This window comes from Falco biarmicus, chromosome 1 (genome assembly GCF_023638135.1).
Source record: "Falco biarmicus isolate bFalBia1 chromosome 1, bFalBia1.pri, whole genome shotgun sequence".
NCBI lineage: Eukaryota > Metazoa > Chordata > Aves > Falconiformes > Falconidae > Falco > Falco biarmicus.
Window position 1 is genome coordinate 34,317,124 of NC_079288.1, and position 25,361 is coordinate 34,342,484.

The window sequence follows — 25,361 nt, forward strand, 5'->3', positions numbered from 1 at the left end:
GTGGTGTGTGTTGTTTGTTACCTCCTGGCCGTGGCGTGGTGGCACAGCTGCACTCTGCCTGGTCCTGGGCATGGCAGAGGAGGCACAGATCTGTCCATCCAAGATACATGTGGGGCTGGAGTTGGCTCCTCATCCTGTGCCACATGAGTACGTACATCTAGGAGATGGAGCAGAAGGTACAGAGTATGGTTTCTGCTCCAGGTGCCACAGCCTGTGAGCACTGTCACTGTTACTTTGCTCCTTGTCACCTTTGCCAGTCCTTGTTCCCAGCAGCAGGTCTTGGTAAGGTCTGCTCCATCCTGGCTGGGTGCTGAGAGCCAACTCACTTTGTTCAACCAGAGGGAAGTGCAAAGCCCTGCTACTGGGGAGGAGCAGCACCAGGACATGGTGGGGCCATGGGAAGCAGCGCTGTAGAAGAGGACCTGGAGGTCCAGCCAGGCACCAACTGGACCATGTGCCATCAACGTGCCCTTGGAGCAAAGAAGGCTAATCAAGCTGCTTGAGAAGTGTTGGAGGAGGTTGAGGGAGATGATCCTGCCCCTTGGTGCTGGTGAGGCCACTCATGGAATGCTGTGTCCAGCAATGGGCTTCCCAGCGCAAGAGAGGCATGGACACGCTGGAGCATATCCAGTGAAGGGTCACCAAGATGATGGAGGGATGGGAGCATCTCTCCTAGGAGGACAGGCTGCGAGAGTTGGGACTGGAAAAGTTCAGGTTCAGGGGGATCTTATCAATGGGTATAGATACCTGAGGGAAGGGTGTGAAGGTAGAGGCAGGTTCTTCTCGGTGGTGTCCAATGCCAGGACGTGAGGCAATGGCACAAGCTGAAACCCAGGAGGTTCTTCAGAACATCAAGAAACGCTTCTTCACCGTAAGGGTGACCAAGCAGTGGCACAAGGTTGCTCAGAGCAGCAGTGGAGTCTCTGTCCATGGAGACATCGTGACCAGGCAGGTTGAACCAGCTGGCCCTCAGAGGTGCCCCCAGCCCCACTGCTTGCAAAGGGCCAAGGCAAAGGTCTTTTGGGGCTCACTATCCCTCTCCTACCTTCCTGCAGCAAGCGGCCAGAATAGCAGTTTTGGGGGTGAAGGAGAGATTATTTTGGGGCTCTTGGCTGAGATAAAGCAACACACGGAGAAAGCAGGGCTGCCACAGCCGATGCCGGGGCATCAACCCCCTGGTGGCACAGGGCACATCTGGAGGATTGGCAGCCCTGGAATCAGTGCTGTTCCCCCCCTTTCCCCTAAATCCTGGGGACTTTTCTCCCAAAACAGCCACCCACACACATTTCCTCGCCGGGGCCTACACACGGCCCTGGGGCCTCCTCATGGCTGCCCTCCCAGGCACAGGAGGGTAACACCTTTGGGCAAGATTTATGGGGGTTTTCCCCCTTTTCCGGCTCATTTCAAAGGTTGGGAAGGGGTGTCCTGCGGCGGGGTGGCTTGCTGTGGGGATCTGAGGGGTTTTGGTGGTGGCACCCTCACCTCCAGCCACGGCGAAGGCTCTGGTATCCCACAGGGATTTGTAGGGACGTCCTCGTTTGGAGTTGCGCTGAATTTGTCCCATCACATGGGGCTTTGTGGGGACACTTTGTCCCCAGTTGTGGCGAACGCTGTGCCGTCTTGTGGGGGGGACACGTTGTCCCTGGCCATGGGAACGGCTGGTTATCTCATGGGGCTTTTATTGGGACACCCATGTCCACAGCTCTGGGGAAGGCTGCTGCGGCTTGTGGCTCTTTTATGGAGATTCCTTGTTCCCAGGGCCATGGAAGCAGTGTCACCTCATGGCACCTTCTGCATGGACGCCGTGTCTCCAGCCGTGGCCAAGGCTGTTTGTCTCGGGATTTCATGGGGACACCCTGGTGCTCAGCTGCAGGGCAGGCTGCACCATCTCATAGGGCTTTTTGGAGGACACTGAGGTGCGGGCTGAGCCACCCCATGGCACCGCTCTGGGGACAGGTCTGGCTGCGAGCACTGCCGGCCCTGGGGGTCGGTAGCCCCCAGCAGTGAGCCAGCAACAGCACAGATGGGGAATTGTCCCTAAAAGCCCACCTTCTTTTTTTCCTTCCTTTTCCCCCCCCCCCCCTTCCTTTTTTTCCCCTTCCTTTTCCCCCCCTTCCTTTTTCCCCCCCCTTCCTTTTCCCCCCCCTTCCTTTTTTTCCCCTTTCTTCCCCCCCCTTTCTTTTTTTCCCCTTCCTTTTTTCCCCCCTTCCTTTTTTTCCCCCTTCCTTTTTTTCCCCCCCTTCCTTTTTTTCTCCCTTCCTTTTCCCCCCCTTCCTTTTTTTCCCCCCTTCCTTTTTTCCCCCCCTTCCTTTTTTCCCCCCTTCCTTTTTTTTCCCCTTCCTTTTTTCCCCCCTTCCTTTTTTTCCCCCCCTTCCTTTTTTTTCCCCCCTTCCCTTTTTTTCCCCCCTTCCTTTTTTTCCCCCCTTCCTTTTTTTCCCCCCTTTCTTCCCCCCGCCTTCCTTTTTTGTTTCCCCCACATTTTCTTACTTTTTTTCTCTTTCCCCTTCTTTTTTGGGTTTGTTTTTTTTTGGGGTGGTGGTGGCCCTGAGAGTCCTTTGCCTTTCTTTTTCCCCTTCCCCCTGCCCCCACCCCTGCCTTCACCTCTCGGAAAGGTGGAGGGGAGCTCCAGGGGCTGCACCCAGAGCTGGGCTCCCACCCTGGGCCAGGAGACCTTGAATGGGGCTTCCCAACCCCACTGCGCTGGGGCAGCCGATAAGGAACGGGCGGTGGGACCGGCACGCAGAGCCAGCCACAGGCAGCGGCCAGGCTGCCCGGCCAGTGACCACGAACCGGTTGTGCCACCCCAATGGCCACCAGTTCCCCCTCTTTAACCAGCACTAATGACAGCTTTTCTGCATGATACAGGTATCTGACACACGCTTGGCCAACAAGTGTCTGATGGGGCCAAGCCCTGGCCCGGACAGGGTGTGCCACCGCCTGTGCCCCCAGCCAGCCACTCGGCTCCTCATCCAGTCCCTCAGGATCCCCGGTTCCAGCGCGTGCTTCCCCAGCGGTCACAGCTTCCAGCGTGAGTGCTTTGTTTGTACCCTCAAACCCAGGGGGATTGGCTCTACCCGCTCCCAGGTGGGGGGATGGGGGTGGGGGACGCTGTGGTGGAGCTCCCCTGGCGAGGGTTTATACCCCATGGGGTGTGGGAGATGGGGTGTTGTGGCTCCCCGCCTCATTTATAGTGCAACCCAAGGCTGTGAGCATCCCTTCGTCGAGCTGCCGCATCCCGGCTGCCATGGTCCCCATCTGGCTGGAAATCCTTCAAAAGCCATCCCCCCAAAAAGGGGGAAACCTGGAATTAAGAGAGGTGCCCTGGGGAGAGGGGGGACACAGCTCCTTGCCCCCACGCCGCTGTTTCCAGGGCAAACCCAGGTAAGGGGATGAAAAGGTGAGCAGCTGTGGCAGGCAGCAGAGCCGGGGGTGTTATTTAATCTGGTGTCATGGTTATTTCTGGCAGCAGCCGTTACCCCGTGACAGATGAGTTGGGGGGGCAGGGGGAAGAGGTGGGCAATAAACACCAGGCGTGACTCCTGCCAGGGCTGGGTGCAACTGGAAATGCATCAAATGAGAGCTGGGGGCAGGCTGCATGCTTGCTGCGTGCTTGGGCATCGCAGCAGGGACGAGTCTCCTGTCCCCATCCTGGCAGCAGCCTCAGCCTCCCCCGGGGCAGGCGGGCACATCCCAGCATTGATTTTTGGGGAATGTGTGGCTGCTCTCACTTGTGCTTGTTTGTTCTCCTCTGTTTCCTGGAGGTGCCCATCCCTCTCTCCTGCTCCTGGCACGGCCGGCACGGCTTTGGACTTTAATTTTGAGGAGCCAGATGGAATCCTTCATCCAGGGCCGTGGATGCTGGGAAGAGGCATCTGTCCCAGGACAGTGGGGACATGCCAGAGGGGCCAGCAGGGAGGTGGTGGCCCTTTGTCCTTCTTGCAATGACGGAGGATATTCTGGCTTTTCTCGTCCCCCAGTGCTGGCTGGAGGTTACGCAGTTAACTCCAGGGCGAGAACCTGTCCCACCGAGGCAGGGCAGGATGCGGCAGCTGCCTGCGATGGGGCAATAGCTGGCCGCCTGGGGCTCAGCAGGGTGACCTCAAGCCCCGTGGGGGCGAGCTCTGAACCCCAAACACCTCCCTCATGGGCTCGGGGCGTGCCGGGGCTGGCTGTGGGGCGCATCACGGGTACACCAACGAGCCCTGGGGCAGCAGATGCAGGCGCAGCCACCAGCAAACGCATGGGGCTGTCACCGCCTTCAGCAGCAGAGGGATGGTTGCGAGGGCAGCAGCGAGCACCGGATCTGGGCGCACAATGGGTCCTTTTCTGCCCCAGCATGGGGTGATGCACCAGTGGAGTGCCAGAGGGGACTGAGCCCTCCCCAGGGCACCCACTTGCCCTGCTGAGCACAGCCGCATCGTGGCAGGATGGGACCCTACAGGTGGCGGCACCCTTCAGCCCCTGCAGGTAGGGTGAGCAGAGACCCCAAGTCCCAGCACAGCCAGTGGGACTGTGGAAAGGGAGAAAGGCTGGTGGCAGTGCGGTGGCTCTATGGTTATCGTGCCGAGGTAGGGAGAGCACAAATATTGCTGCCACGAAGGCTCTAAAAGCCATTTAGAGTGGGCAGAAGGATGCTGCGGGAAGGATGGAGAGGTGCTGCCAGGGTGCCTTGGTAAGCAGGCAGCCAGGCTGGGGGTGTGGGGCCGCAGTGCCCCCCACCTCGAGATGAGCTCCAGGAGGTGCCATCTGGGCCACTAGCCATCCCACCGGAGGAGGATGGTGACTGGTGAGAGCTGGAGAGGAGCTGGGTGCCACTGCTGGGGGACAGCCATCATCACCTGCTCGGCCAGCAGCACCCTGGCTCCCACCGCCGTGGGTGCTGGGGGCTGGCGGTGGCATGGCAGTGCAGGGGAGCGGAGGGGCCGGGCACGGGGCCGGCGGTGACAATGTCCCCGTTGAGGCCGGCACTGCAGATGGAGACAAGTGGCTCCCTTGTTTGCGGCGCTGGCAGGCAGCAGGCTGAATGCCTCCTCTGTGCCGCTGGGAGTGGGTGGGGAGACGGGAGGCCCGGGGTGGCAGCGGGCACCGGAGCCTGGCCTGGCTGTCCCGGGGGAGCCGGGCAGTGCCCGGCCGCATCCCCGCATCCCTCTGCCAGTGGCTTTCATTTCTTTCTCTTTTTTTTTCCCCCCTCCCCAGGCCAGTGATACAGGGCCGGGGCCCTTGTAATGCCATAAAGACCACAACTGGTGGGGAGGCTTTGGAAAAACCAGCGTTTGTGGGGAGCTGCCTGGGATGTGCTTATTCCATGTCGGAGCAGCTTCGGTACCCCCGCCCCGTGCCACCCGCTCCCCCTGTGCCCCGGCCAGCCCAGGAGAGGAGAGTGACGGCTCGCCGAGAGCAGCTTAAGCAAAGGAAAAGGTGATGCTTGGGGGGGGGTGGGGGGGGTGGGGGTGGTTGGGGGGCAGCTTTATGTGACAGGGTGCTGGGGGCACGTGGAGATGGGTGTTTGCACTCACGGCGGGTGTACAAGGGGCATGGGGAGGGGCTAGGAAGCACCGTGCCACCGTGAAATTTGGCGTATGGAAAAGAGTATGCCTGTGGGCTGGTAAGGGCAGGAGGAGCAAGCAGCAGGTGTGGTGGCTACAGGGGTTCAGCTGTAAAGGGAAAACTCAAAAGAAGGCTCAGGGATTTCCCCAGGGACTAGGGGACCTGCTGGGACAAGGGGATGGGGCTGCAGAGCCATGTGGCCCAGGCCATCCTGGGGGGTGACCCATGGCGAAATGGCCGGTGCAGCCACGTCCTCCGGCTGGGAATTTCAGCCAGCTGGCTGAGAGCTGGCACCAGGGCTGCCCTGCGGTAATGGAAGCCCCAGGAAAAACATCTTGATCCCCACGCTTCTCCAGGTGAGCTATTAATAATTAAGCCACTCATTTAAGGCAAAGTCAATAAACTGACTGGGTTGGGAGCTGTTTGCAAGAACCACCCCAGGGGAGCCAGCCAGGGTGGAGCTAAACGTCTTGGCATCCCAGCGCGTGGGGCCAGGGTGCTGTGCTGCCCCGGGGGGGTGGTGGGGTCCCCCCGAGGCTGGGAGCTGAGGGGGACATTAAAGGTGCCAGTTTATTTATCCATTTCGGCCCAGTTGGTGCCAGCACTGGCAGTACCGTGGCCCGTGCTGCGGCAGGAAGGGCAGCCTGCGAGCCGGTAGGATGCAGCTCCGCTCCCACCTGCAGCACCCACATGGGTGGGTGTCCCCTCCGGTGCTGCCCGGTTCTCACCAGTGGCTTTTCCAGCTAGTGCTGGCGCTGCGGATGGTGACCGTGGCACAATCGCAGCCACAGTGTAAGACCAAACCCTGGCTGCTCCCAGGCGTGTGAAACACTCTGGGCTTTACACTCGTGCTGCACCTTGGCGGTCAGAGCCACCTGCTCCCCGCACGGTTACACCATACATCCCCCGTATGCCTGCCGCTCCTTGCCAGCGGCTCAGAACACTGGCTGGGAAGAGGCTGGATGCGGCCGTCCCTGCCTGACCCAGCGGTCCCTACCGCAAGGCGAGGGGGGAGCACTTGGGGGAGCTTGGGTGCACTTGTGGGGTGCCACCAGGTACCCCTAGCCCATCGGCATCCCTCGGCTGCCACGCCGGGTGCCAGGACAAGCTGTGCCCAGCACCCAGCCGCAGCCTCAGGCTCCGGTTGCATTTTCCATTCATTATTCATCGAGCTGGAAATCTCAGCGGCACGAGGTGACCCGGGGGGGGGGGGGGGCTGGAGAGAGGGGGAGGCAGGCTGGAGCAGCAGCCCGGGCTCGCCATGCCCTGGGCACCCTCCGTGCTGGCCGGGTAACCTTTCTGCTTGGGGTTTAGCTTTAGAAATCCTGGGGGGGCTTTGCTACGTGGGGGCTGGGGTGGCTGAAATGTGTCTGTGTGTAACCCACTGCTCTCCCAGCCAGGATTTAATTCCTCCGATTTATCTGCTGGTGCTAAGGGGGGGGGGGGGGGGGGGGGGGGGAGGGCGGTGCTGCGGCAGGCATGGGGGGCTGCTGGGTTATTTTCAGGGGGTGTTATTCAGTGGGCAGCCGGGAGCACAGCCAGCCTTGGCTGAAGGATGCCTGGGAGCCAGAGCAGTGCTGGGGCAGCCGGCGCAAGCGGAAGCTCAGGGAGGTGATGCTGTTCCCACAGCCGCTAAATGGGGGTGCAGGGCTGGGGGGCTGCCCAGGGCTTTGTCCCCAGCTCAGGGGGATGCTGCCGGCCACCAGGCTCTGCTTGCAGCCCCCCAGCAGTGGGAACTGCGGTCACGGGTGACGCGTCCCCTTGTCCTGCTGCAGAGGACAAGCCTGCTGCAATGCGGTCGCTGGCGTGCCGGGGCTGCCGTTGCCCCCTGCATCCCAGGCCTGTGGCGAGTGTCATCGGCGTGTGGCTGGGCAGGTGCTGCCGGGGGCCGGGCGGGCTGCAGAGGGGGAGCAGAGCTGGGGAGGGGGCAGCCTGCAGGGTGGCGGGGCTGGGGCTGCCTGCTGCATGCGTGTGTGCATGCATGCAACTGTATGCATGTCTGCATGCATGAGCATGCATAGACATGCATGTATGTCTGTGTCCTTGTGCATACGTGGGCACATGAAGATGTATAGGTGTGTGCACGTCTGCATCCCAGTGTGTTCATGAGCGCATAGATGTGTGTGTGCTTGTGTGTCTGTGTCCTTCAGGGAGATTCATGAGTGCATACGTGTGTGTCCATGCATGCATGTGGAAGCACAAACACGCACAGACGTGTGCCCCCATGTGTACATGCATAGATGTGTGTTTGTGTCCGTGTGTGTGTGCGTGCATGCACGGGATGGACACGTGTGTGTGTGTACGTGCACATGTGCATGCATGCCTGTGTGCAATTGTGCATGCATATAGGTCTGTGTAGGTGCAATCTGGGGGGGGGGCAGCCTGCCCCAGACCCCCTTTGTCCTGTCTGTGTCAGTCTGCCCCCCCCGCCCCCGGCCAAGCACCAAAAGGTGCAGGTGCCATGGCCGGAGAGGAGCAGCGAGTCCCCTTGCAGCTGATGCAGCTGGAGGGCCAGGCATGGCTGCACTGGGTGCGTATTGCAGCATCCAATACACCCAAAGCTGATGTAGCTCCTGGTCAGGCCTGGAGATTTTCCTGGGGAAAGGGACCCCAGCCACCCTTGGAAAGCTCCTACCCACGTGGGTGACTTTTCGGTGCAGAGGGAGCTACTGGGGCAGCCTGGCAGAGGATGCCCACTCTGCGGCTGGGCTGCCCCATGGCGCAGCTCCTTTCTTCCCCCCATTTCCAGCCCCACAGCCTCTCTGACTGCTCTTGTGTTGGGCCAGGGAGTCACTTCAGGTGGGCAAAGGGTGCGCAGGGCAGGCAGAGACTCTGCTCTTTGGCCACAAATCCATTGTGTCCTTGGCCGGGGGCACACCTGGTGCTGGCTTGCCTCTCTCCCAGCAGTGCCAGCACCAAAAATCCTGGTGAGATGCTTTCCAGGACCTTCCATGCCCATGAGATGCCCTTGTGCTTTATTCGCTCGTGATGTGAGTCACACAGACTCCCTGGTCCCTGCTTCCCTGTGCTAATGGCTCTTCTCTCTGCTGGCCACAGGTGACCAGGATGCTGCACCATGGGAAGCACTGGAGGTCTATGTGCAAGGGGCTTGTCCTGGGGACCCTCCTGACCAGCTTCATGCTGCTGCTCTACTCCTACGCCATTCCCCCGCTGCAAGTCAGCGTGACAGAGTGAGTGTGGGGTCCCCACATGTCCCCCCTGGCAGCTTGGCCACTCTGTTTCGCACCAGGCGCCCCCAACTGGAGACAGACTTGGGTCTTTCCAGGCTCTGGTGGCTCCACACAGAAATGTCCCCTTGCTACAGCCTCCTGTTGGAGACTGCACCCTGTCTCATGGGTGGGGGGGGAAGGCGAACCCCAGTTCCCTGGGGGGCTGGGGAGGGATGCTCACCCTGAGGGGACCTGCTGCAAAACAGCAGCCAGTGCTCTGCTCCTGACTGATGGAAGGGATGAGGAGGTGCAGGAGTCCCCCTGCCCACTGCAACTTCGTGTCCCCTGGGAGAAGGAAGAGCATTACTGGAAACGTTCCCCAGCAGGCAGGAGCCACAGGACACTCTATCAAGGGCTTGTCCTTCAAGAGCTACCAGAGTGCTGCCACATGTAAGCTCTCGCCCGCAGAGATGGGCACAGGTAGGTTCAGCGCTCGCTGCTGCCCATGGCAGCGAAAGCCGGCACTCGGCAGGGCTCAGCTCCTGGCCACCCCTCTAGCATTACGTTTGTCTAAGCTTATAAACAAGATCTGCCTGCGGGTGTTTCGTAAGCTGCGTGCCAGCCTGCGCTGCTGATGGGATCATTATCAAGGATCAGCTTTTGCAACTTCATTAACAGTGTCCAAAGTCACTTGACACTGCAGCCTCTGTTCCCTGCTCCAGGCATCTCGGATAACACACAAGTTATTCTCAGTGTTCCCTGAGGGCCCACAAACTCGTCTGCAGAGCCATGCACTAGAATTATTTCCCTCTTTGCTGGGGTTCTGGATCCTCCACAACTCCTACAAGAGGTTGAGAACTTCCAGACTTGGCAAGAATGTTATCAGCTCCTGTCCATGGAGTTACAGCCACGGAGAACTTGTCTCCATGTGTGTCTTAGCATCACCTGCACCAGGGCCACCACGACTGTGTGCGTGGGGAGGGATGGCAACCCCCTACTCAGGCTGCACAGCTGCTGGTGGGGGCTGACCAATGTGAAGACCCCCATAGTGGCACATCCTCAGTGGCTGGGGTTGTCCAGGGGTGAACGAGCTTGGTTTGGTGGCTCAGAGGTGCATCTGATGCTGGAAGGCTCATATGGGTGGTGGGCTCTGCCCTGCTTGCTGGGGGGCTCCTGCTGGGTGGGTGCCCTGGTCCTGCTGGGCGTGTGGCTGGGGATGAAGGGGGCTCTGCCCAAAGCTGGGCTTGTCCCTGCCAGGGAGCCTGGGTGATGCTGGGGACAAGCACCCATCCCCAGGTCCAGCACCCACCCCCAGATGCAGCTCCTTCAGGAAGGAAAATGGCCAAGCCTTCACGGTGGCTGGGCCACGCTGGCCAAGCTGCCCTCACCAGTGTCCTGTCTCTTCTCCCCACCAGGATCCCTGTCCCCTCCTCCTGCTCCTCCTACTCAGCCCCTGGCAAGTCCCCAGCAGTGGCCAACAGCACAGGCAGCCCCCCGGGATGGAGCTGCCTGCCCAAGCTGAACATCATGTTCATGAAGACGCACAAGACAGCCAGCAGCACCATCCTCAACATCCTTTTCCGCTTCGGGGAGAAGCATCGCTTGAAATTTGCCTTTCCCAACGGCCGCAACGACTTCTACTACCCCTCCTACTTTGAGCGCAGCCAGGTGCAGCACTACCGGCCAGGCGCGTGCTTCAACATCATCTGCAACCACATGCGTTTCCACTACGAGGAGGTGCGCAAGCTCCTGCCATCAGATGCCACCTTTGTGACAGTGCTGAGGGACCCTGCCTACCTCTTCGAGTCCTCTTTCCACTACTTTGGGCGCGTCATCCCCCTCACCTGGAAGCTGACGGGAGAGGACAAGCTGGCGGAGTTCCTCCGGGACCCCTGGCACTACTACGACCCCAATGGGTTCAATGCTCACTACCTCCAAAACCTCCTCTTCTTTGACTTGGGTTATGACAACAACATGAACGCCAACAGCCCACTGGTGGAGGAGCACATCCAGGAGATAGATCGCCGTTTCCACCTCGTCATGTTGCTCGAGTACTTTGATGAGTCCTTGGTGCTGCTGAAGGACCTGCTGTGCTGGCAGCTGGAGGATGTCCTCTACTTCAAACTCAACGCCCGTAAGGGCTCCACCATCTCCCGGCTGACACCTGACCTCTATGAGAAGGCCACCTCCTGGAACCTCATCGACGCCAAGCTCTACCGTTATTTTAATGCCACCTTCTGGCGTAAGGTGGAGGCCTATGGGAGGGAGCGGATGGCCAAGGACGTGGCAGAGTTGCAGAGGGAGAACGAGAAGATGAAGAGCATCTGCATCGATGGGGGACACCCCGTGGATGCCAGTGCCATTCAAGAGTCCTCTATGCAACCCTGGCAGCCACTGGGGGAGAAGTCCATCCTGGGCTACAACTTGAAGAAGAAGATCAACAAGAAGCACCAGAAGCTGTGCCGTAAGATGCTGACACCCGAAATCCAGTACCTGACTGACCTGGGGGTCAACCTCTGGATCACCAAGCTATGGAGCTATGTGCGGGACTTCCTGAAGTGGTAGGGGACAGCAGGTGCCCCCCTCTCCCCGGGGAAGAACCAGGTGCTTTCATTTTTCTTACTCATGGTGTCTTTTGGTTGGACGTGAGCAGAACCAGCCGGAGGCTCCGGCACCCAGGGTCGGGAGGACCCTCCATCACCTTCCTGCAGAGCCCCAGCTTGGGCAGGAGCCTGGGTGGGGGCTGCCATCACCCACAGGCAAGGAGGGCAGATCCTCTGCCTCCACCCCTGCCTCTGAGGGGTCAAGGACCAGGGGCCTGGGGGTGGCTTTTTCCAGCAGGATCCACTACTACTTTCCCCACAAAAAGGCCAGAGGAGATATTCAGGAAGGACATGGCCTTGTCCCAGTGGGAGCAGGACATCCATCACTACGTCGCCAGAAGCACACCGTGGGTCAGTCAGTGCAGGCAGGGATGTGCCCAGCCAGCAGTGGCGGAGGGTCCTCCTTACCTGGGGTGGGCAGAGCTGCCAGCAGGGAACCTGAAACTCGAGGGGCTCCTCAAATCACCCTGTTTCCCTTGAGCCCTGGTTTTGGGGCTGCGTGTTGGAGCCTGCTGCACCACTCCGGCATGTTCCAGCCCATGGGTGTGATGAGTGCGGCACGTTCTCAGCCCATCCACAGCCATTGGTCCATGGCAGGCTGTGACCCGGAGCCACCTGGAGCCATTTGGCACCCCAAAAGCCCCGGCATTTATCAGCGGGCTCAAGGTCACAGCAGGCAAAGGGTGTCCATGCAGCAGGTCTCCTCCCAGCCCCCCATCATCCTGGTTAGAGGGCCCCGTGGCCCTGGTCCCTACAGGGGACATTCCAGAAGGCTCACGGGGTCTGGTGAGAACTGGCACGGGGAGGAGATGGGGAGTGGAGCGGGATCCGGCAGCCACCGTCCCAGTAATGCCATCCCCCCGGCATGGGGGGGTGCTGAGGACAGAGTCTGTTCCTGCCCCATAGTGGGGACAAAACTCGGGCGTCCCAGCCGGGCTGGATGACACTGGCAATGCCGCGTCCTGCCAAGAGTGGCCCTGGCCGGGCACAAAGGTGGCACCCGCAGCTGAGCCTCCCCAGCAGCAAATGGACCCCCCCCAGCCCCCAGCCTGTGTTCTGCTCCCTTTGTAAAGACCAGAAATAAAAAAGCAGTTCTACTTTTGTAAGATAATCGTGTATTTGCCAGTTTTTAACACAAGGATGGTCCAGCCAACTCCTTCTCTGGGGGCAGGTTGGGGAGGAAGCGACACCCCCTCGCACCGACTCCTGGCACACGCGGCAGGATGCTCTGCTGGTCCCTGCTCCCCCCAGATCTGCTCTGCCTGCGGGGCGGCTCAGCAGCCCTGCAGGGTCCCAGCTCTGTGTTCCCAGAGGTGGGGAGCCCTGTCCCCCCAGGGCAGCGCTGAGGCACGAGACTCCCAGCATGAATGGGGTGCCTGGATCGGTTCTCATTGTCCCTGCAGAGCCGCCTGTGCTGCTGGGTGCTGGCTTGTGATTCCCATGGTGCGCAGATGCCACCAGGAAGGTCTGCTGGTTTTGCAGGGACACCAGCACCCACGGGACAGCCATCACGGGTGACACAACCCAGTCATGCCACTGGGTCCCAGCTGTGCTGCTGGCAGGTGCACCCCATTTTCAGGGGTGGCCCTGGGACTTGCACCGGGGCTTCTTCAACCAAAGCACCAGTGGTACCGGGGTGGACATGCACCCTAATAGCCATTCTGGGGCCACCAACTCAACTGCACATGATGTTGTGCAGACACTGGGTTGGTTGCGGGGGACACAGAGGTGCACAGGGGGCACCTGCCTGAGGTCCACAGGCATCTCCCATGACATGCTGAGCTCTCTTGCTGGGAGCAGATGCCAAATCCCACCTCAGCCACCAGTTGTCTCTGCAGATGGGGGGATGGAAAAGCCCCTTCTGAGGCAGGAGGTCGGTTGCACAGCCCACCTGTGATGACATTCCCATGGGGATGTGCTCTGTGTCCCTCTGTGCCCAGGCCACCAGGTCAACCCATGCAGAGGGGGCTGTGATGGGGTTTTGGGGACATCCAAGATAGGCAGGAGGCACAGATGGGGACTTCACCAGGTCTCTGTCCTGGCTGTGACCAAACTGCTGCCTCAACCGGGCTACCTGTGCCCCCAGGGCTGCCTGTCCTGGAGAGCAGCCAGTGCCCTGGGGTGGGGAGCAGCAGCTGTGTGCTTGCCTGGGACCAAAGGGTGGCAGGAAAGTCCTGCTGAAGTCCCCTGTCCCAGCACCCTCCTCCTATGGGTTTTTGTTCTCAATAAACGGGACCAAGCTGGGACTGTGGGTCCCCAGGCTTGTGTGGTGGCACTGGGGCTGGGGCTGCCAGCAGGACCATAATGGGACAAGGACTGTGTGATGGGATCGGCATCATGCATGGGACCATGACCGAGTGGTGGGATCAGAACCGTGGTGGGCCTAGGACTATGTATAGGACGATGAGGTGAAACCATGCCATGAGGTGGGTCAGGAACATCCATGGGAACAAGATTGAGTGGTGGGACCAGACCATGTGGTGCAACTTGGACCAAGGAAAACTGGTCGGACCAGGACCACATACAGGACCAAAACTACATGGTGGGACCAGCATCATGCATGGTGACCAGGACTAACTGGTGCATATGGGACCATGCAGTGGGACCTGGACCTTCCTCAGGGCCAAGACCCCATGCAGGACCAGACTGAGTGGTGCAACTGAGCCTGTGTGATGGAACAGGGGCTGAGCAATGGGTGCAGATCCTTGTGATGGGGCTGGGATGGCATGTAGGACCAGCCCCACACATGGGACCCTGATTGACTGCAGAGCAAATCAAGCAAATCTCCAAAAGCCGGCAGCACCAGCTGGAGCCCATTGGCACCCAGCCCTGGTCTTTAAAGGTCCCCAGGGGTTGGAGCTGAGGCTGCTGCTTGCTCAGGATGGGGCTGTGTTGGTTGGTGCTGGTGTGTGGGGCTGTGCTGGGAGTGGCAGGTGAGTGGGGCTGGGACCTCCTGGCTGTCTAGGTGCAGGAGGGTGGTGAGTGGCCCTTGGTTTTACCCAGTGCTGGTTCCTGATGCCCTCCTGGACCTGCTGGTACAGGTTTTCTTGGTGGAAAAGAGACTTTCTGAAATGACCCTGACACTCCAGGGATGTGTGGTTGGAGCCAAGGGGCTTGCCAGGGGCTCCTTGCACCCCCAGGTCTGTAGGGGCCTGGTTTGGGTGGGGGGACTAGAGCCACTGGTGGGGTATGTAGCTGCTGGCAATGGTGTCCCATCCTGTGAGCAGCTCCTGGTCTGGCCCCAGCCTGTCAGCTCCCAGGCATACCTGGTGCTGAGGGGGCTGGGGACACTTAACCTTGCATTTTGGAACACCCTTGTGGAACACCACTTCCTCCAGCACGCACCACCACAGCGACTAAAGTGACCCTGTGCCAGGGCCTGGCCACCAAGACCAAGGGAGGTCCTGGCTGGGGGAGCTGGGGATCGAGGAGCACCCTGATGTGCCCAAACCCAGCTGAGCTCCTGAGTGCTCTCCCTGCCTTTGTGCTGCTGGCACCTGTCCTCCACCAGTCCCAAGGACATCTGAGGACTTGGATGTCCCCACTGTGTCTGAGATATGCTGTTGCGTGCTGAGCCCCACTGGCTAAACCCTCTCCTTGCTGCAGGGACCACCATGGCTCCAGATACTTCAGAGACCTTCAGTCACATGGTGATGGTTCCAGTGATGTCCTCAGGTGTGGGGACAAGGGCTGCAGCCCCAGTGCTTGCTGCTGGCACTGTGCCTGGTGGGGCTCATGCTTACGGCCGCTTGGAGGAGCCCATCATGAACTTCACCTTGAGGCTCCTGGATGGTGAGTGCCCTGGGTCTTGTGTTGGGTGCCACCTTTGGGCGATGAGACCACAGGATGGGTCCGGCCAAGACTACTGACCTTGACCAGTGGCACCCAGTACTTTCTCCTGGCTGGCCTCAGCACTGGGGCCCACCAGGAGAAGGTGGCCATCCCTGCAGGACCTCCCATCCCAGTCTTGCAGAGGGTGCAGAGCTCTGAGTGGTGGTGCTTTGAGGTGTTCCCAATCCTGTGCTTGATTCCATGATCAGATTTTGGGGGTCAGCTGCCCTTTGTCGTTCTAACAGGTGATGTGGTCCCTCTCTGCTCCGGGCTGGTGGTGGGGAACCAGGAAGGTGCTGTAGTTCTGGGGAGCAGGCAGGGAAGCCAGACTGGGGTGACAGAGCCAGGATGACTCTTGGCTTCCAGGGACGGGAGATGGGCTCTGAAATTGGGGAGCTGCAGGTGGGCACCTGCTTCACAGGGGTGAAGGTAAAACCACCTGTGAGTGGTGGTCTGGGATGTGTTGATGTCCCTGTCTGTGGTGGGACAGGCTTGGGGATGTCACATGGAACCAACCCTCCCTTCTCTTTCAGGGGACCCCAGTGCCGTGAAGAAGCCACTGGTGCTCAGCCCTGGCTCTGCCATCCACCTGGAGGCCAGGGTTGACTTCAGTCCGGGCACCTCTCTGAAGATCTATGTGGACCAGTGCTACGGAACCACCTCAGAGCAGCTGGGACGACCCAAAAGGGTCTTCATGGTGGTGAACAGCCATGGGTCAGTGCCCGTGGGGTGGGAGGTGGGGACTGCTTTCTCCAGGCACCCTGAGGTCCTGCAAGACCTCCTAATGGGGAGGGATGTTCAGGGCCTGGAGAAATTCTGGGAATGCTCCTGTGTTGCTCTCCTGCCTTAGGTGCCTGCACGGGCAAAAACTGGGGAGCATGTCTGTCCAGCACAGGAGAGGGGTGTCTGCTGTCCGTCTTGCCATCCTGGCCCCTGTGCTGGAGGATGAACTGGAGGAGGAGGAGGTGAGGTTGGCGTGATGTCCTTGGTGGTGGGAGAGAGGCCCTATGGGGGATGACCTGGGGCTCCCACAGCACTGTCCCTCCTGGGGGCATCCTGCTCCCCACTGGGGTGGTCCAACAGGGCTGGGTGGGAGGAAAGCAGGGTCCCTGAAGAAGGGCGCCGTGGTGTCATGCCCTGCCTGGGGCTGGTGTCTTTGGCAGGTCTATGTGCACTGCCTGTTGACAGCGTGGGGCCCCACCAGTGCCCGAGGGCATGGCGCCAGGTTCTGCTTCTACAGCCAAGCCACAGCCAGGTAGGCTCAGCCCTGGTGCAGGTTCCTGCTGGTGCCCTAGGGCGTGAGCACCCATGGGTGCTTTGGGATCAGAAGCCACTTGTCAAGGGAACCCATCCAGGGGGCCATGCCACCCTGCCATGGTCTGGGTGCCGCTGCTCCCATGACAGCCTGCTGGCATCACCACAGGTCCTGGCTCCCTCCTGCTGCAGATGAATTGGGCGGGGAGTGGGGTGGTGCTTGGTGTCACCAGGAGGACACTTCCTTTAGGGTGGCCAAGGTCCAGGCCAAGACCTGGAGGGACCTGCTGGCATGGGGGACCTGGAGAGACCATGTGGGTCTTGCAGTTGGGGCTAGGGATGCCTAGACCCATCCCAGCTCTGTCCTCTCCTCCCAGCTGGCACAATGCAGAGGACACTTCCCAGAGCACCCTGTGCCACTGCTGTGATGCTGGCTGTCCCCCTGATGACAACTTCCCCGGAGAGCTGCCAGGTACTGGGGTGGGGATGTGGTGGCCCCTTGTGGGTTTGGGGTCTTGGGGGGGTGCAGGGTGTGTGTGTACCTCCAGGGGCTGGGACAAGCTGTATTGGTCATCTCCTCCCACAGGGTTCCCAGGAGAGGGGATGCTCCACCGGGAGATGGTTGGACCATTGCTGGTGCAGAAGGAGAAGGTGCCCTGGTATGAAGGTGAGCAGACACCCCCAACCCTCTCCCCATGGCCCCAGATTCACCATCGTGGGTGCTGAAGCAACCTCTGAACCCACCAGGGTATTTTTCCTCTCTTCCCAGCACCTTGCCGTACGATAAAGAGGTTCCTGCTGGCCGGGCTGGCCCTGGTGGGCAGCGCCCTTGTGGCAGCCACCCTGGTGGGGGTTCTGCTGGCCCTGGCTGTGGCCATGTGGCGCCTGGGCAGGCGCCAGTGGCCAAGGCGGCAGTGGCCGAGGCAACGATGTCCCTTCCAGGCTGAGCTGCAGAGCGTGGTGGGGGCCCTGGTCCCCAGAGAGACTGAGAAAGGGGGTGAGCTGGATCCAGAGTACCGCAGCCTGGCACAGAGCTCGGTGTGAGCCAGTGGTCCCCCTCCTTCCCAATAAAAGGTGGTTTTCTTTACTCTAAAGCTTCTCCTGGTGGTACCACATGAATGCCACCACAGGCTGGGGCCATACCACCACTCCTGGAAGCCACATCTGGTACCAGGAGGTACCACCAGGCATGGTGGCATGGCCCCAGCCTGTGGTGCTGGGGGTGTCTTCTGGTTGGGGGAATTTGGGTTCCTGGAGGCACTACTGAAGATCTTGGACATGGTAGCAGCTCCTTGGGGACAGTCACCAGGATATCCCATGAGGCTGGGAGTGGCTGTGGAGGGGTTCCAGCTAGGCCTGGGGGTGCTGGTGGGGTGATCAGGGCTGCTCTGAGTCTGCAAGGACCACCCCCCTCTCAGGGTGGAGATTACCTGGAGTTTGGGACCCAGCCAGACCCAAGTGTCCCCTCCAGGAGAGGATACAGCAATGGGTCCCTGCTGGCTCTGTCATGGCTGCGGTACCCAAGCATCACCCAGCATGGGGTCAGGGTTGAAATGGTTTATTAGGACCAGCCATGGGACAGGGGGGGCAGCTCCCAGGCCATCGCTGGAGCAAGGGTTCACAGTAGGTGGGTCACAGCACCCCAAGATCAGCAGTGTTGCCTCAGTTTCCCCAGACCAGGGGGGCTCAGTGTGGCGCCGGGGGCTCTCCTGGCGCCCCATAGAGCTTGCGGAGGCTGGAGTCCATCAGGAAATCCACAGTCCTGCAGCAAGAGAGAGGATTGGTGGGGTCCTGGGGGCTCCCTGGGGTATGGTTAATTGGCTAAGATGAGGAGGGGCTGGCTGGAGCTGTCCCCAGTCCCCCTGGGACCTGTCCCTAATGTCCCAGAGGCCCCAGCCCCCCCAAAACCAGGCTTAGCGCAGCCTCACCTCGCTAATCCCCTGCTCAGCCCCTGGCTCCCGCTAATCTTCATTCCCATGGGGCCATGACCTGGCTGGGCCCTGGCAAAGCCCCTTTGGCACAGGGACCCCCTCCCCAGTCACCCCGTGCTCCCCCAGCCCTAAGCCCATACTGGGAACAGCTCCCCTGTGAGGAGAAGCACTTCATCCCTCTGGCCTGGGATGGGGGGATGCCCCATGGGATGCAGGGATAGGGAAGTGGTACCCACGTGTCCCCAAGGGGGTGTCCCTTACCTGTCGATGGGGGTGATGATGAGGGGGATGGCGCCCAGCCCCAGGGCAGTGGTGGTCCACCGGCGCACGGGCAGTGGCCAGCGGGTGAGGGTGCCCAGCAGGGCCAGCGAGGCGGCGCAGAGGCGGTTGATGGTGAAGCCAGGGATGGCCACTGAGGCCAGGCTCTGCCAGACAAACGTGTCCACCACAGCCACCCCTACCCGCGTGGCCCGTGCGGGGTCCTGTGCATGTGCCTGGGGGTGATGGAGGGAGGTCAGTGGTGAGGACAGCAGGTTGGGGGTTGGGGGTGGGGGCAGTGTAAGGGGTGACACTCACAGTGGCAGCTTTCTGGCCCTTGTCGATGGCGTCAGCGGTCACGTAGGCGGTGGCCACACCGTAGCTGGCCCACACCACCTGCAACGGCACCAGCGGGCGGAAGGACTCGCCCACCTCGTTGGCATAACCTGGGGGTTGGGGGGGTCAATGGGGCCAGAGACTGGCCATGTCCCTGTGCTTCCCCACTGCGTGTCCCCATTCCCCCAGGAGGGCAGCAGGGGCATGGGGGTGTTCGGAGCAGTTGCATCACCTTGGGACAGCTAGGGTGACACGGCTGGCGCTGGCACTGGTGTCTGTGACTGGTACCCAGTGTCAGTGCATGGTACCAGTACCCTGTGTCCGTGCTGGTGGCAGTGACTGGTGCTGGGTGTCAGTGCCCAAGGACAGGTGTCAGTGTGTGGTACCACTGCTGCGTGTCAGTGCCTGGTACCCGGGGGGTGCCCACCATCAGTACCCGGTGCCCGGGGGCGTGCCCCGTGCAGCTCCCGGTGTCGGTGCCCGGTGTCAGTGTCTGGTGCCTGATACCCGGGGGGGGGGTGTACAGTTCCCCGTGTCAGTGCCCGGTACCAGGGGCGGATGCCCAGTGTCAGTGCCCGGTACCCGACATAGCACCCGGTGCCTGGGGGAGCACCCGGTGCGGTTCCCGGTATCAGTGCCCGATACCCAGGGGGGTGCCCAGCGCCCGGAGAATGCCCAGTGCCCCGGGGGGGTGCCCGGTATCAGTGCCCGATACCCAGGGGGGTGGCCAGTGCCCGGAGGGGACCCCGGTGTCAGTGCCCGGTGCCCGGGGGATGCGCAGTGCCCCGGGGGGGTGCCCGGTGTCACTGCCCGATACCCAGGGGGGTGCCCAGTGCCCGGAGGGGACCCCGGTGTCAGTGCCCGGTGCCCGGGGGATGCGCAGTGCCCCGGGGGGGTGCCCGGTGTCACTGCCCGATACCCAGGGGGGTGCCCGGTGTCACTGCCCGGTGCCCGGGGGTGCTCACCCAGGTAGCGGACCCACGTGTCCCGGTAGCGGTCAGGCTCCACCGCCCCCATGGCGCGCTCCCGCCGCACGCCCCGCCCCTCCCCGCCCGCGTCACCAGGCCCCGCCCCCCCGGCGCGGCGAGACGGCGACAAGGGCGGGGCCGGGCGGCGCTGCGTCACGTGGTCACGTGGCGGGATGTGGGGCCGAGGCGGGGCCAGCGGGGGCGTGAGGTGTGGTTAATGGGGATGGACCAGCCCGTGGGGCGGGGGGGAGCAGCAGGGGCCGGCTGGGGGGCTCGGGGGGGTCAGTAGGGCTTGGGGGGGGCAGCAGGGGCTGGCTTGGAGGGTCAGTAGGGCTGGGGGGGGCAGCAGGGGCCGGCGGGGGGGTCGGTAGGGCCGACTATGGCGTGGGGGGCAGCAGAGGCCGGCTGGGGGGGTCGGTAGGGCTGGCTATGGGGTGGGGGGCAGCAGGGGCCGGCTGGGGGACAAAAACCAGAGGAGACCCAGCTGAGTCCATCCCTTTACTTCCCCCACCCCACGCAGCAGCAGCTGGGCACAGGACCCACATAAGGCACGGGGCGGGGGGGGGGGGGGATGACACCCACATGTGCTCTGTCCCCCTCCGGCCCCGCTCACCCCCCACCCCAGTCCATGTGCTTGGGGGGGGGGCTCAGCCCCTTCCCCATCCTCCCAGCTGCCGTGCTGGGGCAGGGGGTCACTGGCCCATCCTGGGGGCACAGAGCGGTGGGGGGGCGTCGCTAGGGGCTGTGGCTGAGCCCCACCTCGCTGAGCTTGTCCCCCAGCTGCTGGATCTGCTGGGCGGAGGTGGCGTCGGGCAGCAGCACCTCCACGCTGTAGCTCACCTTCTTGGCGTGGAGGTAGCTGTAGGTGTTGTCGAAGCGCAGGACATCTGCGGGGAGGAAGGGGGGTGTCAGGGGCGTGGGGAGCAGCCGGGGGGCCGTGTGTGTCCCCCCAGCCCCATGCCCCCCCATGCAGGGGGTGTGCTCACAGATGCCAGGCGTGGAGCAGGTGAGGGAGCCGTCCTCGGGCACCATGTGGGCGTTGTAGCGCTGGTTGGGGTACACCTCGGTCATGTCGCCTGCCCGCTGCCGCTCCCCGACCTTGGTCTTCAGGTACACCCCGAACCCCACATCGGCTCCCTCCGACCTGAACTGCCACCTGCACCAGGAGAGCTGTCAGGCTCCCGCGGTGGCGTGGGGGACACCCACCGTTGTATCACAGCTCTCTCTTCCCCGTGGCGTGGAGCCCCCTCCCCACCTGAGCCCCCTCCTCACCTGAGGACGCAGCCGGGGAAGAGGATCTCGTACTCGACCTGGTGGGATGAGCCGCGGCTGACCACCACGGTGTGCTCGTACTGCTGCGCCAGCTGGTCCCGCACGTAGTAGTGCTGGGGCACGTCCCCCCCGTAGTTGATCTGGAAGGGGATGGAGATGGATGTAGGGATGGGGGGACCACCCCTGCAACCCTGAGGAGCTCGGGGAAGGGGGCTTCTACCTTGCTTGGGCACTTGGGGTCCCCGTCGGGGTCTGTCAGGGTGCCCCCGTATTCCACCGGGATCTGCCCGGGGTCAATGTATTTCTGCAGGATCTCCTTCCAGTTGGCTGGTGAGGTGGAGGACGGCGGGGTTTAGGGGGGCTGTGAGCCCTGCAGCGAGCCCTGGCCCAGCCAGGGACCACCCCCCAGGGCTGAGGTTTCACCCCTGGGTGGGATGAAAGCAGAAGGGGACACGGCACCCCGTTTTTGGCTTCCACCGCACCCCTCCAGCTGGGGAGACCCTGGGGAGGGGGTCAGGACTCACATCCCAGGACCACGACCTTCTTGCGAGTGTCCTCACTCAGGAAGTGCTTGACGAGGTTGTAGGCAACGGGGAAGATCTTGGGGGCTGGGGGAAGATGGGGGGTGTTAGGGTAGGGGTCAGCACCCAGCCAGGGGGAGTGGGACCCTGGGGCCAGACTCACCCTTCACAATAAACAGGCGCTTCAGGGACTCGGGGTAGTTCTCCTCAAACATGGACAGGAGCTGCAGGATGGGGAGAGCTTCAGGTCATCCCTGTGCCCCATGCACCCACCAAGGCACAGGGGGGAGCGCAGCAGGGTGCAGGCTGGGACCCCCACCCCAAAGCGCTGGAGGGGTGTGGGACACCGGCAGGGACCCGCCCCACATCATCTCTCGGGGCACGAGCTGGCCCACATCCCTGCATCCCTGCTGCAGCCTGGGGACAGCAGTGGCCCCCAGCGGGGGAAGGGGGGGCGGGCAGGGAGCCCCTCACCTCCCCGTACGTGTCCACAGCTGGCTTCCAGAGGTGCTTCAGGCCCAGGCCCTCACAGTCATAGACCATCATCACCATCTCGATCTTCTTGCCCAGCTGGGACAGGAGGACAGGGGGGCTCAGCTGGCATCCACCCCCTGCAGGGACTGGTCCCCCCCGGGCCAGAGCTCCCTCCCAAGTGCTGGTGTGGGGAGAAGGGGCATTGTGGGCTGGTGTGGGTGCTGGGATGGGGACACGGGCTGGTGGGGATGGACAGGACATGGACTTGTGGGGCTGGCAGGGACATGGGCTAGTGGGGATGGACTGGATGTGGACTACAGGGCTGGGTAGAACATTGGGTTGTGGGGATGGACAAGGTGTGGACTTAATGGGACTGGCAGGGACATGGACTGAGGGGGCTGGACTGGACATGGACCCATGGGGCTGGGGAGGGCACTGGCTGGTGGGGATGGACCAGACATGGATTTATGGGGCTGGCAGGGACATGGGCCTGGGGGGCTGGTGGGGACGTGTTGGCAGGGACGGTGGGGAGCTGGGCTGGTGGGGATGGACAAGAGTGGGGCTGGTGGGGCAGGCAGGTGCCCACCTTCTGGCTCTGCTGCTCACACTCCTGCCGCAGCACCTCGCAGTCACGGAACTTGTTCTTGAGCAGGTCCTGCTTGGAGGCGGAGAAGAGCAGCCCCTTGGCATCCAGCGGCCCGATGATCTCGTACCAGATGGGGCAGCCCTCCCGGTCATAGCCACACATTCCCCCTGACATGTACTTCTTGATCACCTGCGGGAGACAGCAAGGGGCTCAGGGGGACCGCGCACCCTCCCAGGGAGGGGACAGTCCCCCTCCGTGGACTCCCACCCCGGGGCTGGGGACACCCACCTCAGGGGCCTCCCAGGCGATGATGTTGTCGGCGTCCATGTGTTTGCGGACCTCGACATGCTGCAGAGGGGGCAGAGCAAGCTGGGGTGAGGGGATTTGGGGACCCCCCATCCCATGGGATGAGGGACACCCCATGGGAGGGTCACCCTTGTTGGGAGAGGCTGGTGGCCCATGGCGCACTGTCCCATCCCAGGTGACAATGGTGGTATGGCAAGGTCCCCCCCAAAAAGCGGGGTGCCCCTCTCACCTTGCGGAGCATCGCCTCTGACTTGGGCAGGTCGAAGCAACGCGCTGCAAGACAGCAGAAAGCTCAGCGCCACTGCTGATGTCCCCAGCCCCACAGCCCCCCATGGGGTCTTCCAGCCCCCACCACATGTGCCCCCCCCCCCGGGGTTACCTCGGAGCCATTTCAGGAGGAAATAGTCATCCTGGGAGGGCAGGGAGGGCAGCACGTCCTTCAGGTTCTCCCGAAACTGTGGGGAGAAGAGGGATCATTGGTGGATGGGTCCCTGCTCCCGCCCCAAAAGCTCCAGGGCTTCATGTTTGTGTACCCCTCCCCCTCAAAAAAAGCCCCATCCAGGACTGGGACTGTCCCAGGAGAGAAGGGGCACCCCGTGCCCCGTCCCTGCCACCAGGTGCAGCCACAGTGAGTGGCCATCTCCACTTTCCTCCCTGGCAGGGGACTGTCCCCAGGCCAGCCACTGAGCACCGCCTGTCCCCAAGCCGATCCTCTTGCTAAAGGTGTGAGTGGGGGCTGCCCCTGGCGAGGGTCCCACCAGCCCTTGTCCCGCAGGTGGACCAACCCCCTCCTCTGCCATCACCCGTGGCATCCTTCGGGGCTGAGCCAGTCACTGGTCGGTCACTGCCTGTCCCCCTGCTCTGGTGACATCCCAGCGGTTCACAGCCCCCCTGGGTGGCCCAGAGCAGGCAGGAGGGTGCAGAACTGGGGGAGTGTGGGGGTGCCGGGGCACCCTTGGCACGTGGCCCTGCTCACCCCAGCAAAGCCCCAGCCCAAATCTCCGTACCAGTCCAGGACCTCGCCTTAATGAGGCTGATTAGATTATCTCCCGCTGAATTTAGGTGTAATTAAACCCGGGATTAGCTTCTTCACCCTGAGAAAAACAAGGTGCCGGCGGACGGGTTTCGCAGCTCGCCTTTCTCGCCCACCCGTTGCCGCCTTGGCACTGGGACAGTTTCGGCTCCGCACCCTGTGCCTGCTCCCGGTGCCGGGACCCCAGCGGGGTCATCGCCCATGTTTTGGCTCCGCACCCTGCGCCTGCTCCCGGTGCCGGGACCCCAGCGAGGTCATCACCCACGTTTCGGCTCCGTGCCCTGCGCCTGCTCCCGGTGCCCGGTGCCGGTGGGGTCATCGACCGCGGCTGGAGTTTGGCTGGGCTGGACGGGCACCCATCAGATAACGCGGCCGCCTGCCCTCGTGGTGGGGTGCGGGGATGCGGGTGGGGCCTGGCACCCGGCGAGGTGCCGGCGAAGGCGTCGGAGGTGGCCTTGGGTGGCACAGCCACCCTGGTGGGTGACCGACCACCACTGGTTCGGCCGGGCACCCCCAGCCCCGGGAGCCCTGCCGGGGATTTCCCACCCGTCGGTGGGACCAGCGGGGAAGATGGGAGAGGGATGGGGGAGCTCGCCGGTGCCCGGTCCCGGGGGGGTGCCAGCGGGATGGTCCAGCCGGTGAGACCCCCAGGGCCCACCCAGGCCGGTCGTTCCCCAGCGGGCAGCGCCGCGGGGGGGGCTCACCGGTGAGACCCCCAGGGACTCCCCGTGGGCGCTGCGGGGCGGGCGGCGGCGGCGGGCGGGGGCGGCCCGGGCGGGGGGCGGGGGGCGATGCCCGGCGCCGCGCAGGCAGAGGATGGCGGAGCGTGTCGGGGCGGCTCCGCCCGCCCCCCCCGGCATCCCCGGCTGCCGGTACCGGCTCACCTGGGCCAGCGCCTCCGCCTGCCGCGGGCTGAGGTCCCCGACGCGGCCGCTCATGGTGCCGCGGCCCCGGGCGGGGATGGCCGCCTCTGCCGGGCGGCCCGGGCGGCGGCAGGTTGCGGAGGCCCCGCAGCACCGCCCCCGGCCCGCCCCGGCCCGCCCCGGCCCGCCCCGGCCGGCCTTGGACCCTGCCCGCCGCCCCCTGCCCGCCCGGTCAGCGCCCGCCGCCGCCCCGGAGCAGGGCGGGGCGTGGGGGCGGGGCTGTGGGGGCGTGGCGGGGCGTGGGGGGTACGGGGGCTATAGGGGGTACGGGGGCTATAGGGGGTACGGGGGGTATAGGGGGTATGGTGGGGTTGGGGGCATGGGGGCTATAGAGGCCATGGGGGCTAT

The 25,361-nt window shown here is 62.8% G+C and overlaps 3 protein-coding genes across 8 annotated transcripts; 1 reads left to right on the top strand and 2 right to left on the bottom strand.

Moving 5' to 3' along the window:
• Positions 1 to 5,039: 5,039 nt before the first annotated feature.
• On the top strand, positions 5,040 to 12,431 carry GAL3ST1 (galactose-3-O-sulfotransferase 1). Of its 3 annotated transcripts, none has more exons than XM_056326721.1 (3): positions 5,040 to 5,418; positions 8,605 to 8,738; positions 10,133 to 12,431. In XM_056326721.1, the coding sequence occupies exons 2-3, from the start codon at positions 8,614 to 8,616 to the stop codon at positions 11,280 to 11,282; spliced, it is 1,275 nt and encodes a 424-aa protein (XP_056182696.1). In that variant the 5' UTR covers positions 5,040 to 5,418; positions 8,605 to 8,613; the 3' UTR covers positions 11,283 to 12,431. The 3 variants fall into 3 exon arrangements, with proteins under 3 accessions (XP_056182696.1, XP_056182698.1, XP_056182697.1); XM_056326723.1 differs by lacking the exon at positions 5,040 to 5,418 and adding an exon at positions 6,615 to 6,837; XM_056326722.1 differs by lacking the exon at positions 5,040 to 5,418 and adding an exon at positions 7,037 to 7,422.
• A 5,516-nt stretch (positions 12,432 to 17,947) lies between these two features.
• Positions 17,948 to 20,111, bottom strand: MTFP1 (mitochondrial fission process 1). The gene is made up of 4 exons (XM_056324585.1): positions 19,896 to 20,111; positions 18,913 to 19,040; positions 18,598 to 18,830; positions 17,948 to 18,167 (listed from the first exon to the last, which is right to left on the bottom strand). The coding sequence occupies exons 1-4, from the start codon at positions 19,945 to 19,947 to the stop codon at positions 18,092 to 18,094; spliced, it is 489 nt and encodes a 162-aa protein (XP_056180560.1). The 5' UTR covers positions 19,948 to 20,111; the 3' UTR covers positions 17,948 to 18,091.
• A 206-nt stretch (positions 20,112 to 20,317) lies between these two features.
• On the bottom strand, positions 20,318 to 25,111 carry SEC14L2 (SEC14 like lipid binding 2). Of its 4 annotated transcripts, XM_056324556.1 has the most exons (12): positions 24,975 to 25,110; positions 23,437 to 23,512; positions 23,287 to 23,330; positions 23,040 to 23,099; positions 22,752 to 22,940; positions 22,166 to 22,261; positions 21,855 to 21,915; positions 21,695 to 21,778; positions 21,391 to 21,497; positions 21,171 to 21,310; positions 20,885 to 21,054; positions 20,502 to 20,785 (listed from the first exon to the last, which is right to left on the bottom strand). In XM_056324556.1, the coding sequence occupies exons 1-12, from the start codon at positions 25,026 to 25,028 to the stop codon at positions 20,634 to 20,636; spliced, it is 1,233 nt and encodes a 410-aa protein (XP_056180531.1). In that variant the 5' UTR covers positions 25,029 to 25,110; the 3' UTR covers positions 20,502 to 20,633. The 4 variants fall into 4 exon arrangements, with proteins under 4 accessions (XP_056180521.1, XP_056180540.1, XP_056180547.1 ...); XM_056324546.1 differs by lacking the exon at positions 20,885 to 21,054 and having other exon boundaries at positions 20,318 to 20,785; positions 24,975 to 25,111; XM_056324565.1 differs by lacking the exons at positions 20,885 to 21,054; positions 24,975 to 25,110 and adding an exon at positions 24,151 to 24,260 and having other exon boundaries at positions 20,318 to 20,785.
• Positions 25,112 to 25,361: the final 250 nt, after the last annotated feature.

Excerpts from the sequence above, each read along its gene's own strand:
- MTFP1 (XM_056324585.1), bottom strand. The coding sequence starts at position 19,947 with ATGGGGGCGGTGGAGCCTGACCGCTACCGGGACACGTGGGTCCGCTAC. Across the intron at positions 18,831-18,912 it reads AGGGCCAGAAAGCTGCCACT|GCACATGCACAGGACCCCGC; the intron begins GTGAGTGTCACC and ends CATCACCCCCAG. Across the intron at positions 18,168-18,597 it reads ATCATCACCCCCATCGACAG|GACTGTGGATTTCCTGATGG; the intron begins GTAAGGGACACC and ends CTCTTGCTGCAG.
- GAL3ST1 (XM_056326721.1), top strand. The coding sequence starts at position 8,614 with ATGCTGCACCATGGGAAGCACTGGAGGTCTATGTGCAAGGGGCTTGTC. Across the intron at positions 8,739-10,132 it reads CTGCAAGTCAGCGTGACAGA|GATCCCTGTCCCCTCCTCCT; the intron begins GTGAGTGTGGGG and ends TCTCCCCACCAG.
- SEC14L2 (XM_056324546.1), bottom strand. The coding sequence starts at position 25,028 with ATGAGCGGCCGCGTCGGGGACCTCAGCCCGCGGCAGGCGGAGGCGCTG. Across the intron at positions 23,331-23,436 it reads CCTCCTGAAATGGCTCCGAG|CGCGTTGCTTCGACCTGCCC; the intron begins GTAACCCCGGGG and ends GCTGTCTTGCAG. Across the intron at positions 22,941-23,039 it reads TCGCCTGGGAGGCCCCTGAG|GTGATCAAGAAGTACATGTC; the intron begins GTGGGTGTCCCC and ends TGTCTCCCGCAG.